This window comes from Salmo salar, chromosome 16 (genome assembly GCF_965601325.2).
Source record: "Salmo salar chromosome 16, fSalSal1, whole genome shotgun sequence".
Taxonomy (NCBI): domain Eukaryota; kingdom Metazoa; phylum Chordata; class Actinopteri; order Salmoniformes; family Salmonidae; genus Salmo; species Salmo salar.
Genome location: NC_138306.1, coordinates 89323840 through 89339301, shown reverse-complemented (window position 1 = coordinate 89339301; position 15462 = coordinate 89323840). Strand labels below are relative to the sequence as shown.

The 15462-nt window shown below is 38.9% G+C and overlaps 1 protein-coding gene across 1 annotated transcript in view; it reads left to right on the top strand.

Annotated features, from left to right (window-relative positions):
• Positions 1-9220: 9220 nt before the first annotated feature.
• LOC145861030 (uncharacterized) overlaps positions 9221-15462 on the top strand; it is a 29399-nt gene continuing 23157 nt past the window's right edge. Inside the window, exons 1-2 of the mRNA XM_082962380.1 lie at positions 9221-9320; positions 10242-10490. Coding sequence (XP_082818506.1) covers positions 10388-10490 — 103 coding nt within the window. The 5' untranslated portion in view covers positions 9221-9320; positions 10242-10387. The remainder of the gene's footprint in view (positions 9321-10241; positions 10491-15462) is intronic.

Genomic DNA, 15462 nt, shown 5'->3' with positions numbered 1-15462 from the left:
GAGGTAAAGGTAACGTCATTGAGGTAAAGGTTAAAAAAAAAATCACGAGTAGCTAGACCGAGGTGAAGTTGGTTTTATATTCAGACATTCATTCGCCAAATATAATTTACAACTGTATAAATCAATAACTAATTCACCGTTTGTCACAGAAACATCTATGTATGATGTATTCTATAAATGTCTAGTATACTTTTACAACCTTTGCTTTGAGTAGATATTCCCGTTTTGATTTGATAGAAATACATAACATCTCAAATATTGCATTTAAAGATGAAGAAATCAATAACTAATTCAGTGATTGTCTCAGAAAAAAGTGAGAATATGCATTTAATAAATGTTAATTTCAAGTGCAATTTGTTCTATATGAAGTTAGACAATGTTTACATAAAGTTGTACAATGTTTACAATATTAAATTGTATGTCAAATCAATGTTTGCATTTTTAGTGCAACAGTTCCACATTTTAAAGTAGTTACAAGGCACAACAGTCATTTATTTATACGTCTCTAATTTAACAGCAAAAAGGCCCCTTCCAATAATTTTCTACTTTGGCTTTGTTGAGGTCCTTCTTTGTCATCCCCAGACAAGCTAAATGGAACCATCTCTTGCACACAGAGCATTCTATCTGCAGTATTAAAGACATAAAACAGGGTTATGTTTATTTACATGTAAATAACAGTTCTGGAATACACAAATTCTGTTACATGCTTTTGCAATTAGGAACATTTTCAAATTGAATTTGATTTTTGTTCAATCGCTAAATTGACTTTAAATGACATGCATTTGACCAGAACACTGACAGAAGCACACATAACTGAGGTGTTATTCATCGTTGAGTATTCAGGCAATATAAATCGTTTGCAAAAAACGTATGCGTTGATAAAAAAACGTATCACATATCAATGTTGTAATATCAAACATTACAAGAATGGCATCTTATAGATGTCATATATTTCTATCAAATCAAAACTGGATTTTTTTATTCAAAACAAAGGTAAAAGTATGCTAGACATTTATAGAACAAACTATATCTATTTTTATATTTCTGTGACAATCAATGATTTAGTTACGGATTTTTACAATTATAAATGGCTTTTTGCAAATGTCTGCTGAATGTCCGTTGAATGTCCGAATATAAAAGCAACTTTACCTCGGTAGTAGGCAGATTATCTTCTTCAATCAACGGTAAAACTGATTGACTTTCTTCCTTCTTTCCATCTTCTACACGGTTTAGCGCTCCAACCACTCCTGGAATATTGTACTCAAGACGAAGAACCTCAATATATAACGAAACCCCAGATATAACACCCTTTTATCTCTGCCCTGCTCCGAAAAACATGCAATCAAATCAAAACCACTACTGGTCACTCTGACTGACTACCTTTCCTAATGCCTCCTTTACCATCTTCCTGACCTCAAACGATCTCCCAAAAATAGATCATTGTTGATGAATCGCGCTCCAAAAGAAACCAATGTTCGTTTACAATATCACAACGGAATGTATTACAATATATAACCGTCATGTCTCAAAACTGGGAGAAGCAGAAAGAGCAAGTCATTCACCCGCCATTTGTTCCTCAAGACGGGTAACACAACGACACGCGTCAACATTTTTTAAAACGTTTGTAATTTGATAAGGTTGCTATATTAATGATCAGTTTCCGTTAATGTCGCAAACTATTATTTCTCTAGGCTAACATAAGAAACCCTGCCTGGATACTTGCATGCTAGCTAACATTAACTTAGCTGCTCTAGCCTACTATGGTCATGTTCCTCTGGCCAGGGTAAACAAAGCGGCAATGTTGTGTGCACGAATTGATTGTGAGACTGTTGGCCGTTTCCATTGCACATGTCGAAAATATTGTTTTTACCACATTGCTTTTGTTGAATCCACCCGAGTCAATGGAAACCTGCCTAATAATGTCTGGGTGATTGGTTCAGATTTGGTCAGGTCTAATGTTTGTGTCAAGTTAAAAAAAAGAAGGAAAAAAAAGACATCAATCGACATCGGTCGGTGCTTACTGGGGTGTATCATATAGTGTCGGCCTATAACTGTATTTTATGAATGTCCATCCATGTGGTAGGCCTAGCGTTTGTAAAACAGGCAGTTGCATTGGCTTTATTAGTCCTGGTTCCTGTGATTCATGATTTTGTCTATTTAAGCTCTGAATAGACCCATCAGTTACCCAACTTAATTAGGAGTTATCCTGCGCTGATTTACAATGAGAATCAATGCGTTTACACAGCGGGAAATGCAGAAGTATAATTTGTTTTGCTATGATCATCTCGTCAAAAATGTACAGAGAAACTTTAAACCACTGATTATCATGACAATTTAGCTGACGGGGTTCAACTCCCGGACAACTGTGGTTTCAGAGTCCTGCAATAGAGCGGAGATGCTAATATTTGTGTAAACTCGACATAGTTGTGTTCTGTGGGTGTCACTGAGTAGACTGAACAATCCATAGGTAAGGCTGTAGAGTGCAATATGAATGTCCAACACAAACAAAAGACCCTCCATATTCAACTGGCGGACCGCGGTCCGGATACAGAATGGGGTCAATACGGAAACCCTAATTTTTGCCGTTGGGCTTCGACCCCTGGTATCATATAAACACACAAAAGACATGGACAGGTTTAGGATTGCAGGAAATTAGCTTTAAAACAGCAAAATGTTTTCTCCGCTAAGAGGAGGGTTGTTAAGATTTTGGTATTGCAAGTTAGGGATTTGTTACTACGCCAATAAATAACAATATCCATCTGGACCTTTGCCACCTAGGAAATTTGTGTGACTGGACCTTCTCAAATAGTACTGGAGTATCCCTGCAATAGACTGACTGGGAAGGTGATTTTTCAGTCAAAGTCCTGCAATAAGAGCTAAGACGCTAATATTTGTGTAAACTATTGGTAATTGTTTTCTGTGGGTGTCACTCGTTTCATTGGTTCACAATCCAACTAGATTCATAAGTGCATATAAAAATGCCCCCAATGTTATTTTGCGGTCTAATACCTCCACAGTGTGATTTCAACAGTTTTTGTCTGGTTATTTTCAAACGTTTTAATTAAATATTTTAACCTTTATTTAACTGGGCAAGTCAGTTAAGAACAAATTCTTATTTACAATGACGGCCTAGACCGGACAAACCTGGACGAAGCTGGGCCAATTGTGCGACGCCCTATTAGACTCAATAATGAAACTAATTCGTTATTGTAATTCATTTTAAATTAAATAGCATTCAAACCATGTTTAGCGTTATCTAGTCCAAATATGGCATGATTCCACTATTTTGTATCATTTTGCGTCACTTTCAATGAGGGACATTTATTTTGAGGGCGAACCGCAAATTCCACTATTGTGGCTAATCGTTATTGTAGCCATCTTCACATAGGTAGGGACAAGCGAGTACCAGGGCTGAGTTCAGCAGGAGGACGGAGACGTTGGCCACGTTCAGATATAAATGTATTATGTAGAACAAACATGACTCTGATTCTAAGGCATCATGTCAGTTCTATTCAGGGGATTTCTATCTGCAACTTTCCATAACGTTTTTGTTCTGAACAACCCCAGACGAAACCCACTGAGCTATATACGAACCTGCAAAGCCTCACATATGAACGTGTGGTGGACTCCGCATCATGAGCTTGTAAAATATTGTTTTTGCACGTTCTTCTCTCACTCGGTTTGGCACAAAACCTTTCCCAAACGTGATAATACCTTGACGGGTGTGTTATCTAACATGTTATTGCGTTCTTTCGATATTAGACCGTTTAAACGTGCTATTGCATACCTGTAGAAATAAAGTGAAACGGACAGCACAGTTTAGGCGTTTTCTAAATTGAAAAGGATGATGTGCGCCTACCGGAACTTCCTGTTGCCCCCACTACCACAGTGCAACAGCGACATGTATTGGATTGATGGACTAACTACTGCTTAAGCATGTAGAATATAAAAAGTGAGATTGATTAGCCAGACAAATAAAACTTGGTTTAAAAAACGAAAACGGGGTCTGTTTTAGTGTCTATGTTTTTCAACCCATTACATATGCATTGTAGATTATCTCTGTGGAAGGCCAAGAAGATCATCAAGCACCTCAGCAAGAACCTCAGCTACTCGAGACACGGCCTGTTCACCCTGCTACCATCTATCAGGTGGAGACAGTACAGGTGCGTCAAAGCTGGGACAGAGAGAATGAAACGGCTTCTATCTCCAGGCCACAAGACTGTTAAACAGTCATCGCTGATTTGATTTAGAGAATATTGGTGACTAGCAAATTGGCTTGTACCAGTGTGTAGAGGTGTCGTGACATGTATTGAGTAGATAAATACAGATATACAGTACCAGTCAAAAGTTTGAACATACCTACTCATTCCAGTTTTTTTACATTTTTTTTACTATTTTCTACATTGTATAATAATAGTGAAAACATCAACACTATAAAATAGCACATATGGAATCATGTAGTAACCAAAAAAGTGTTAAGTCAAAATATATTTTACAATTCAGATTCATCAAAGTAGCCACCCTTTGACTTGATGACAGCTTTGCACATGCTTGGCATTCTCTCAACCAGCTTCACCGGGAATATTTTTCCAATAGTCTTGAAGAAGTTCCCACATACGCTGAGCACTTGTTGGCTGCAAATGCGCTTTTGTTAAATCATCCCCCGTTTGGCGAAGTCGGCTGTCTTTGTTAGGAAGAAATAGTCTTCACAGTTCGCAACGAGCCAGGCGGCCCAAACTGCTGTATATACCCTGACTTTGTTTGCAAGAGAAGTGACACATTTTCCCTAGTTAAAAGAAATTCATGTTAGCAGGCAATATTAACTAAATATGCAGGTTTAAAAATATATACTTGTTTATTGATTTTAAGAAAAGCATTGATGTTTATGGTTGGAGCAACGTGTACCTAAGTGATTATATGCAACGCAGGACAGGCTAGATAAACTAGTAATATCATCAACCATGTGTAGTTAACTAGTGATTATGATTGATTGATTATAAGATAAGTTTAATGCTAGCTAGCAACTTACCTTGGCTTCTTACTGCATTCGCGTAACCTCGTGGAGTGCAATGTAAAGCAGGTGGTTAGAGCATTGGACTAGTTAACCGTAAGGTTGCAAGATTGAATCCCTAAGCTGACAAGGTAAAAATCTGTCGTTCTACCCCTGAACAAGGCAGTTAACCCACCGTTCCTAGGCCGTCATTGAAAATAAGAATGTGTTTTTAACTGACTTGCCTAGTTAAATAAAGGTCTAAAAAAAAAGCCGCCAATCGGGGCCCCGATTTCCGATTGTTATGAAAACTTGAAATCGGCCCTAATTAATCGGCCATTCCGATTAATCGGTCGACCTCTACAATAAAGTTACAGTACTCTAGCAGGTCTCACAGATGATTATGCTGATAAAACATGTTAGAGAATAGGTCAGATTTAGCTTTGATGCTCATTTCAACTTCCTGTCTTGTTCAGCTTCAGAAAAACAGTAAATATGTCACTTGAAACATCATTTTTTGGTCATTCATTATACAAAAGAGAAGAGTTTGACCAGTACAAATTCATGACCAAACTTTATTTTTCATTGGCAGATAAATCAAGCAGGTTTCAATTAAGTTATCCAAACATATTCATAACTAATCTAGTTTTAAAATACTTTTTGTTTATTAAATTGTATCCACCCAAACTTATGGTTAATACTGATCATCACATCACTATCAGATACATGTTGTGTCTACCAGCTCATTCCCACAGAAAACTGCAGAGGGAAGCAGTACCACCCTGTCAACCAGCCTCGCAGAGGATATTCAATCCTAAAGGCAAATCTAAGGTGATCTCAATATCTTTACAGTAGAAGCTAACAAAACACACCAAAACTGACCAGGTGCATACTGATCCGTAAAGTAATGAAAGGATCAATTTAAATAACGCTCCCTTTCCTCTGCACAGTTCTCTCACAGTGAGAAACAATAGGATTACAATAGAGTGTGTTACAATTTCTTGAGAATTAAGTGATGGAATGATTTTAATCTTCACTAGTCAGAGAACAGATTGAGGATTCTCACATTTATGTATATGTTGGTGTCTTTTTAAGTGGCCATGTTGAGAGAAACTCTTCCAACGGTCAGAGCAGGAGTAAAGCTTCTCTCCTGTGTGTATACGTTGGTATTTTTTAAGTTGCTCTGCTGAGAGAAACTCTTCCCACAGTCAGAACAGGAGTAGGGCTTCTCTCCAGTGTTGACTGATGAACTGTCAGATCCCTTGATATTTTGCAGCTCTTCCCACAGTCAGTGCAGGGATACAGATTCTCTCCTGTGTGCATGTTTTGCTTTGATAGAAATGGCAAAATCTCCTCACAGTGTTGGCAGTGGTGAGACCTCTTAGCTCTGGGATCTTCCTGCTGTTGCTTTCTGGATGTAGAGAATGTCTCAACATGGTCTCCTGTGTGAACATCAGAATAACCAGTCAGTTGGTGTGATGTACATGTCAATCAAATATATTTTATAAAGCCCTTTTTACATCTGCAGTTGTCACAAAGTGTTCTACAGATACCCTAACCTAACGTATCAGGCGTAGAAGAAACACCACAAGCTTGCGGTTTTCAGGCTTTGGCTTCCTCTCTGCCTTTTCCCTGAAAAATGGATGCTTCCGGTGTTTGTTGACTCCACTGAGGGTGCAGGTACCGAGACTAAAACCCCAAAGAGCAAGCAATGCAGAAGCACAGTGGCTAGTAAAAACTCCCTAGAAGGACGGAACCTAGGAAAAAACCTTGACAGGAACCAGGCTCTGAGCAGTGGCCGGGCTCTGGCTGGGCCACTCAAGGACATTACGGGACTTGTCCAGAAGCCACTCCTGCATTGTCTTGGCAGTGTGTTTAGGGTCGTTGTCCTGTTGGAAGGTGAACCTTCACCCCAGTCTGAAGTCCGCTCTGGAGCAGGTTTTCATCAAGAATCTCTGACATCTACTTTGGGTGCTGATACTGTTTATATTTAGGTGCAGGAGCTCCATAATACTTTTGAGCTAATACTTAACCTGTAGTATATAAATGCATAAATGACTCAAAAAACCATTTAGTACAAGGTTCCAGTTAGTTTTAGGCAGCACTACATGCTATTTTCCTTAATGACCTTCCTTGTATTCACTGTATTACTTCAAAAACACAACACAGTAGTGCAACCGAAAAATTGTCTCCCTCTGAGGATGAAGTTTGTTGATGCAGAACGAGTGGTGCCGCCATTTTACCAGCAAAAAAAAAATGTCTTAACCGACTTGCCTAGTTAAATAAAATGTTAAATAAAAACTGCAGAAATGTTTTGGTACCCTCCCCCAGATCTGTGCCTCGACATAATCCTTTCATGGAATTCTACGGACATTTGTGTCTGAATATTACTACACATGTAGAAAACTGATAATCACTACATTTAGCTTCAAAACAGTACTGCAACCGTAAGAATTGTCTCTCTCTCTGCTGCACCCACAGTGCCTGCACTGAAGTTTGTTGACGCAGACCGAGAGGGCACCGCCATTTTACCAGTTTGTGAATTATTCCTTTCCTAGAGATCTACGGACAATTCCTTCGACCTCATGGCTTGGTTTTTGCTCTGACATACACTGTCAAATGTGGGACCTTATATAGACAGCTGTGTGCCTTTCCAAATCATGTCCAATCAATTGAATTTACCACAGGTGAACTCCAATCAAGTTGTATAAACATCTCAAGGATAATCAATGGAAACAGAATGCACCAGAGCTCAATTTCGAGTCTCATAGCAAAGGGTCTGAATACTTATGGAAATCTGTGGTAGAGAAGAATGTATGGCAATTTAGACACTACGTTACCCTACAGTAGTTATCATCATCATGCTTTCCATAGTTTAAGCCTATAGTTAGCTAGGCCTTGCTAACTAGTTATTGTGTTGTCCAGCTAGCTATAAAAGTGCATGCTAACACGAAAGATTTGTATAACTAACCCAAGATTTACCACACCCTGTTGTTTCCAAATGGGGACTTTTATTATGAAGGCGAGCCGTAAATTCCACTGATGAGGATAATCGTTATTGTGGCTAGCTTCACACAAAGGTGAGCCCAGCTAGCTTGCGAGTAGCGCCCATATCATAGCTATTTGTCAGATTTAGGTTAGGTAACGTAGCTAGCCAAGGTTAGAATACTACCTAACTAATCCTAACAAAATTCAACATACTACATGGAAAGTATATTCTGTACAATGTGATATGGTAACTAGTTAGCAGGCCTAACAATAACGCCAGCTAACGTTTGCTAGCTACAGTTATGGCACTGCAGTTAGCTAGCAGGCCAAAATTCTAGCTAACTTCCTATGCTAAATCGCCCAACAGAATCCATGTATCCCGAAAAGAAAACTAAACAAATTCAAAGGAAAAGGTACCTCCCTCTCCGGTCTTGACGGGTTTGTCTCGTCTATAACGTTTTTTCTTTCGCGACAATCTACTAGACATTTATAGAATAAATCATACATAGTTTGATGTTTCTGTGACAAACGGTGAATAAGTTGTCATTTAAAACTGTATAAAACATTTGGCAGATTATGTACTTCTATCAAGTCAAAACTGGAAATTCTACTCAAACAAAGGTTGTAAAAGTATGCTAGACATTTATAGAATAAACCACAAATATTTTTGTGACAATCAATGAATTAGTTATAGATTTTTGCAATTTTAAATGGCTTTTGGCGAATGAATATATATATATATAACACCAACTTTACTTCGGTCTGCCTACTCATGTGATTTAAAAAAATCTTTATTTAACAAGGCAAGTCACTTAAGAACAAATTATTATTTACAATGACGGCCTACCAGGGAACAGTGGGTTAACTGCACTGTTCAGGGGCAGAGAGATACATTTTTACCTCGTCATTTCGGAGATTCGATCCAGCAACATTTCGGTTACTTGCCCCAACGCTCTAATAACTAGGCTACCTGTGATATGTATGATACGCAGTGAGAGCTATTGTGAATAAGCCACTGCAGTTATGAAATTGATAAAATAATGGCCATGTTTCAAGTGTGTGCCGACGGAATCTATTAGGTATATATTAATTAGGATCCCCATTAGCCGCTGCAAAAGTATCAGAATTGTTCACTTCTCTCATTGACTTCTCAAACCACGGCTTGGTCTGCTTCACAGGCGTTCTCTGAAGTCTCGCGTTGTTACGTCTCTGGGTTTAGAAACTGATAGTGGGGAGAAGGCAGTTCCGCGCAGGCGCGCATCATTCTTCAGAATAAAGGATACGCCAGAATTGTGCAGTCGAGACGACAACTTCTGTGTCCATTTCAAATGTATAATTACTGGTATGTAATAGCACGTTATAATATCGAAATAACATGTCATAACATGCTGGGTAACAAATACGTCAAGTTATTATCACGTTTGGTAAAGGTTTTGTGTGCTATTATTTATTTCAAACCGCGTGAGTGAAAGTGATAACTTGTCACAGAGACTTTGGGTTAGTCTCTGAGTGGATGTATTTAATTTCGTCAAGGTAATTTCATAAAGGACACATTTATTTGAGATTTGTGGGTTCGTTTTACATGTCGTTTTTGGGTTTGTGTAAAATTCATGAGCTGGTAAAATGGCGGTTCCCCCTCGGTCTGCATCAACGTTCTTCAGTGCAGGCAGTGAGGGTGCAGCAGAGAGACAATTTTACGGTTGCACTACTGTTTTGGAGCTAAATGTAATGATTATCAGTTTTCTACATGTGTACTAATATTCAGAGACATTCAGTTGTTTTTGTCAATCTATAAATGTTACTGTGGTGTGAACGGAAATACTATTGGTTTTTGATTGGAAAAGTACAGTGAAGACAAGGTTATTCAGGAAAATAGTACATAGTGCTGCCTAAAACATACTGGAAACTTGTACTAAATGGTTTTTCAGTCATTTTTGCATTCATGTAGATTAAGTGCATTTAAGTTGTGTAGCCTAATTTAAAGTGTATACTTTGTCTCATGTGAATTAATTAATGTTTTGTTGTCAATGCTTAGCTACCAGATCTATTGAAATGAGATCAGTGCTTGACTTGGACAGGAGCTCACTGGAGCTGAGAACCGTCACCTCAAATGTCTACTGTTTGAGCTCATGTTCCTCTTATAGAATATTAGCTCAACAGTATTGTGGAGCTCCTGCACCTAAATATAAACTATTTTTAGAGGATAAAGAGTCTTGACAGTTTTGGCACTAACCTTTGTGTCCGTATCTCTTTATTACTTCAGGTCGACTCAGATTAAGTCTGAAGCCGGTAACATCAACAGTGAAGACAAACCCAGCCTGCCTCTCTCCTTCCACACTGGGTCCAAACCTACAGTCACTCGGTCCTGATTGTGACATTGGACCCCAGTTTGCACTGCAGGATCCAGAGATGGCATCAGTGAAGCTGGAAGACTGCAGTCAAACACTGGAGCTGAATGTCAACATTAAAGATGAAGAAGAGGAGGAGAAGATTGGGAAATCTGTTTCTCATGGTAAGCACAGGTTCTATCTAACTAAGTTTGTGTTATTCATTCCAACTTTCCACTGTGTATGAAAAGTTGCAGTAGAACTGTTTCATGATGAACTGTTTCCATGAGAAGGTAGATGTTATTTCATGCTACTGATACTTGCATGGGTTGACACCAGTATTGCCAGCATTTGTTTTATACCTGGGCTGTCTGGAGTGATCAGAGAGTAGACAAACTGCCAGTGTTTTAAAGTTTTATGAAGTGAGTCTGTAGTTTCTAACTCTTCTGATGGTGAGAGGAGGATGATGTGAAATGAGTCTGTGTAGTTACTAACTCTTGTGATGGTGAGAGGAGGATGATATGAAATGAGTCTGTATAGTTACTAACCCTTGTGATAGTGAGAGGAGGATGATATGAAATTAGTCTGTGTAGTTACTAACCCTTGTGATAGTGAGTGGAGGATGATATGAAATGAGTCTGTAGTTACTAACCCCTGTGATAGTGAGAGGAGGATGATATGAAATGAGTCTGTGTAGTTACTAACCCTTGATAGTGAGAGGATGATGATATGAAATGATTCTGTGTAGTTTCTAACCCTTGTGATAGTGAGAGGAGGATGATATGAAATGAGTCTGTAGTTACTAACCCTTGTGATAGTGAGAGGAGGATGATTTGAAATGAGTCTGTGTAGTTACTAACCCTTGTGATAGTGAGTGGAGGATGATATGAAATGAGTCTGTAGTTACTAACCCTTGTGATAGTGAGTGGAGGATGATATGAAATGAGTCTGTAGTTACTAACCCTTGTGATAGTGAGTGGAGGATGATATGAAATGAGTCTGTAGTTTCTAACCCTTGTGATAGTGAGTGGAGGATGATATAGCTCATAATTTTTATGACGTACGAGATACTTTTAGAATAGTTTTATTCCTCTTTTGTATTGCACAGCCTACTGATATGAATACATACAGTGCATTCGGAAAGTATTCAGAAACCTTGACTTTTTCCACAGTTTGTTACTTTACAGCCTTATTCTAAAATGGATTAAATAAAAAACGTTCCTCATCAATCTACACACAATACCCCATAATGACAATGCAAACGCAGGTTTTTAGAAATGTTTTCACATTTATTAAAAATTAAAAACAGAAGTACCTTATTTACAAGTATTCAGACCCTTTGCTATGAGACTCCACATTGAGCTTTTGTTTCCATTGATCATCCTTGAGATGTTTCTACAAATTGATTGTTGTCAACCTGGTGGTAAATTCAATTGATTGGACATGATTTGGAAAGGCACACATCTGTCTATATAAGGTCCCACATTTGACAGTGCACTCTGTCAATCACCACATTTTTATCAGCAGACTCAACAGCCTTGGTTTCTCAAATGACTGCCTCGCCTGGTTCACCAACTACTTCTCTGATAGAGTTCAGTGTGTCAAATCGGAGGGCCTGTTGTCCGGGCCTCTGGCAGTCTCTATGGGGGTGCCACAGTGTTCAATTCTCGGGCCAACTCTCTTCTCTGTATACATCAATGATCTCGCTCTTGCTGCTGGTGATTCTCTGATCCACCTCTACGCAGACGACACCATTCTGTATACTTCTGGCCCTTCGTTGGACACTGTGTTAACTAACCTCCATACGAGCTTCAATGCCATACAACTCTCCTTCTGTGGACTCCAACTGCTCTTAACCTCTATGGGCTAGGTGGGACGCTAGCGTGCCACCCGTGGTGCACTCCATCAACAGCAGGTGCATTTCAAGAGCGGCAAATTTGAATCCAAATAAATGTCAAAATTCAAATTTTTCAAACATACAACTATTTTACACCCTTTGAAAGATAAACATCTCCTTAATCTAACCACGTTTTACGATTTCAAAAAGGTTTTACGGCGAAAGCATAAATTTAGAGTATGTTAGGAACAGTACATTTACAAGAGTTGTGTGTAATGTTTTGTCAATTCAAAGACAGGGTCACCAAAACCATAAAACCAGCTAAAATGATGCACTAACCTTTTACAATCTCCATCAGATGACACTCCTAGGACATTATGTTAGACAATGCATGCATTTTTAGTTCTATCAAGTTCATATTTATATCCAAAAACAGCGTTTTACTATGGCATTGATGTTGAGGAAATCGTTTCCCTCCAATAACCGGCAGTCAAGTCAGCGTCACAAATTAAATAATTAAAATTAGAAAACATTGGTAAAATATTATATTGTCATTTAAAGAATTATAGATTTACATCTCTTGAACGCAATCAATTTGCCAGATTTAAAAATAACCTTACTGGGAAATCACACTTTGCAATAATCTGAGCACTGCGCCCAGAAAAATACGCGTTGCGATACAGACTAGACGTCATGTTGGGGAGATCTAAAATCGAAAATACTATGTAAATAATCCATTACCTTTGATTCTCTTCATCAGATGTCACTTCCAGTATCACAGGTCCATAACGAATGTAGTTTTGTTCAAAAAAGCTCATCATTTATGTCCAAAAATCTCCGTCTTGTTAGCACATGATCTAAGCCAGCCGGACTTCTCGTCATGAACGAGGGGAAAAAATATATTTACGTTCGTTCAAACATGTCAAACGTTGTATAGCATAAATCATTAGGGCCTTTTTTAACCAGAACATGAATAATATTCAAGGTGGACGAATGCATACTCTTTTATAACGTATTGGAACGAGGGTACCCAACATGAACTCGCGCGCCAGGTGTCTAATGGGCCATCATCGTTCCATGGCTCTTGTTCGGTCAGATCTCCCTCCAGAAGACTCAAAACACTTTGTAAAGGCTGGTGACATCTAGTGGAAGCAATAGGAAGTGCCAAAATATTCCTCAGCCCCTGTGTTTTTCAATGGGATAGGTTTAAAGGTAATACAACACATCAGGTATCCACTTCCTGTCAGAAAATGTCTCAGGGTTTTGCCTGCCAAATGAGTTCTGTTATACTCACAGACACCATTCAAACAGTTTTAGAAAATTTAGGGTGTTTTCTATCCATATGTAATAAGTATATGCATATTCTAGTTACTGGGTAGGAGTGGTAACCAGATTAAATCGGGTATGTTTTTTTATCCAGCCGTGTCAATACTGCCCCCTAGCCCTAACAGGTTAAATGCAAGTAAAACTTAATGCATGCTCTTCAACCGATCGCTGCCCGCACTTGCCCGCCCGTCCAGCATCACTACTCTGGACGGTTCTGACTTTCAATACATGGACAACGACAAATACCTAGGTGTCTGGTTAGACTGTAAACTCTCCTTCCAGACTCACATTAACTTCTTACATCTAGACGTTCCGCTAGCGGAACACCGCTCCAATATCCAATGATGGGGCGTGGCGCGAAATACAAACTCCTCGAAAATCCGAAAACTTCCAATTTTCAAACATATGACTATTTTACACCATTTTAAAGACAAGACTCTCCTTTATCTAACCACACTGTCCGATTTCAAAAAGGCTTTACAACGAAAGCAAAACATTAGATTATGTCAGCAGAGTACCCAGCCAGAAATAATCAGACACCCATTTTTCAAGCTAGCATATAATGTCACAAAAACCAAAACCACAGCTAAATGCAGCACTAACCTTTGATGATCTTCATCAGATGACACTCCTAGGACATTATGTTATACAATACATGCATGTTTTGTTCAACCAAGTTCATATTTATATCAAAAACCAGCTTTTTACATTAGCATGTGACGTTCAGAACTAGCATTCCCACCGAACACTTCCGGTGAATTTACTAAATTACTCACGATAAACGTTCACAAAAAACATAACAATTATTTTAAGAATTATAGATACAGAACTCCTTTATGCAATCGAGGTGTCCGATTTTAAAATAGCTTTTCGGTGAAAGCTCATTTTGCAATATTCTGAGTAGATAGCCCGGCCATCACAGGATAGCTATTTTGACACCCACCAAGTTTGGTACTCACCAAACTCAGATTTACTATAAGAAAAATTGGATTACCTTTGCTGTTCTTCGTCAGAATGCACTCCCAGGACTTCTACTTCAACAACAACTGTTGGTTTGGTTCCAAATAATCCATAGTTATATCCAAATAGCGGCGTTTTGTTCGTGCGTTCAAGACACTATCCGAAGGGTAAAGAAGGGTGACGTGCCCGCGCGTATCGTGACAAAATATTCCATTACCGTACTTCGAAGCATGTCAAATGCTGTTTAAAATCAATTTTTATGTGATTTTTCTCGTAAAATAGGGATAATATTCCGACCGGGAGTCGTTGTTTTCGTTCAAAGACTGAAAATGTAAAATGGACTCTTCATGTGCAAGCGCGCGCGCCCGTCTCATTGTTCTCAGATCGACCACTATCCAAATGCGCTACTGTTTTTCAGCCATGACCTGCATTGTCATCATTCAACGTTCTGGCGCCTTCTGAGAGCCTATGGGAGCCTTAGAAAGTGTCACGTTACAGCAGAGATCCTCTGTTTTCAATAAAGAGGCTTAAGAAGGCCAAGAAATGGTCAGAGAGGGCACTTCCTGTTTGGAATCTTCTCAGGTTTTGGCCTGCCATATGAGCTCTGTCATACTGACAGACACCATTCAAACAGTTTTAGAAACTTTAGGGTGTTTTCTATCCAAATCAAACAATTATATGCATATTCTAGTTTCTGGGCAGGAGTAATAAACAGATTAAATCGGGTACGTTTTTTATCCGGCCGTGAAAATACTGCCCCCTATCCATAACAGGTTAAGCATCTCCAATCCCAAATTAAATCTGGAATCGGCTTCCTATTTTGCAAGAAAGCATCCTTCACTCATGCTGCCAAACATACCCTCGTAAAACTGACCATCCTACTGATCCTTGACTTCGGCGACGTCATTTACAAAATAGCCTCCAACACTCTACTCAACAAATTGGATGCAGTCTATCACAGTGCCATCCGTTTTGTCACCAAAGCCCTATATACTACCCACCACTGCGACCTGTATGCTCTCGTTGCCTGGCCC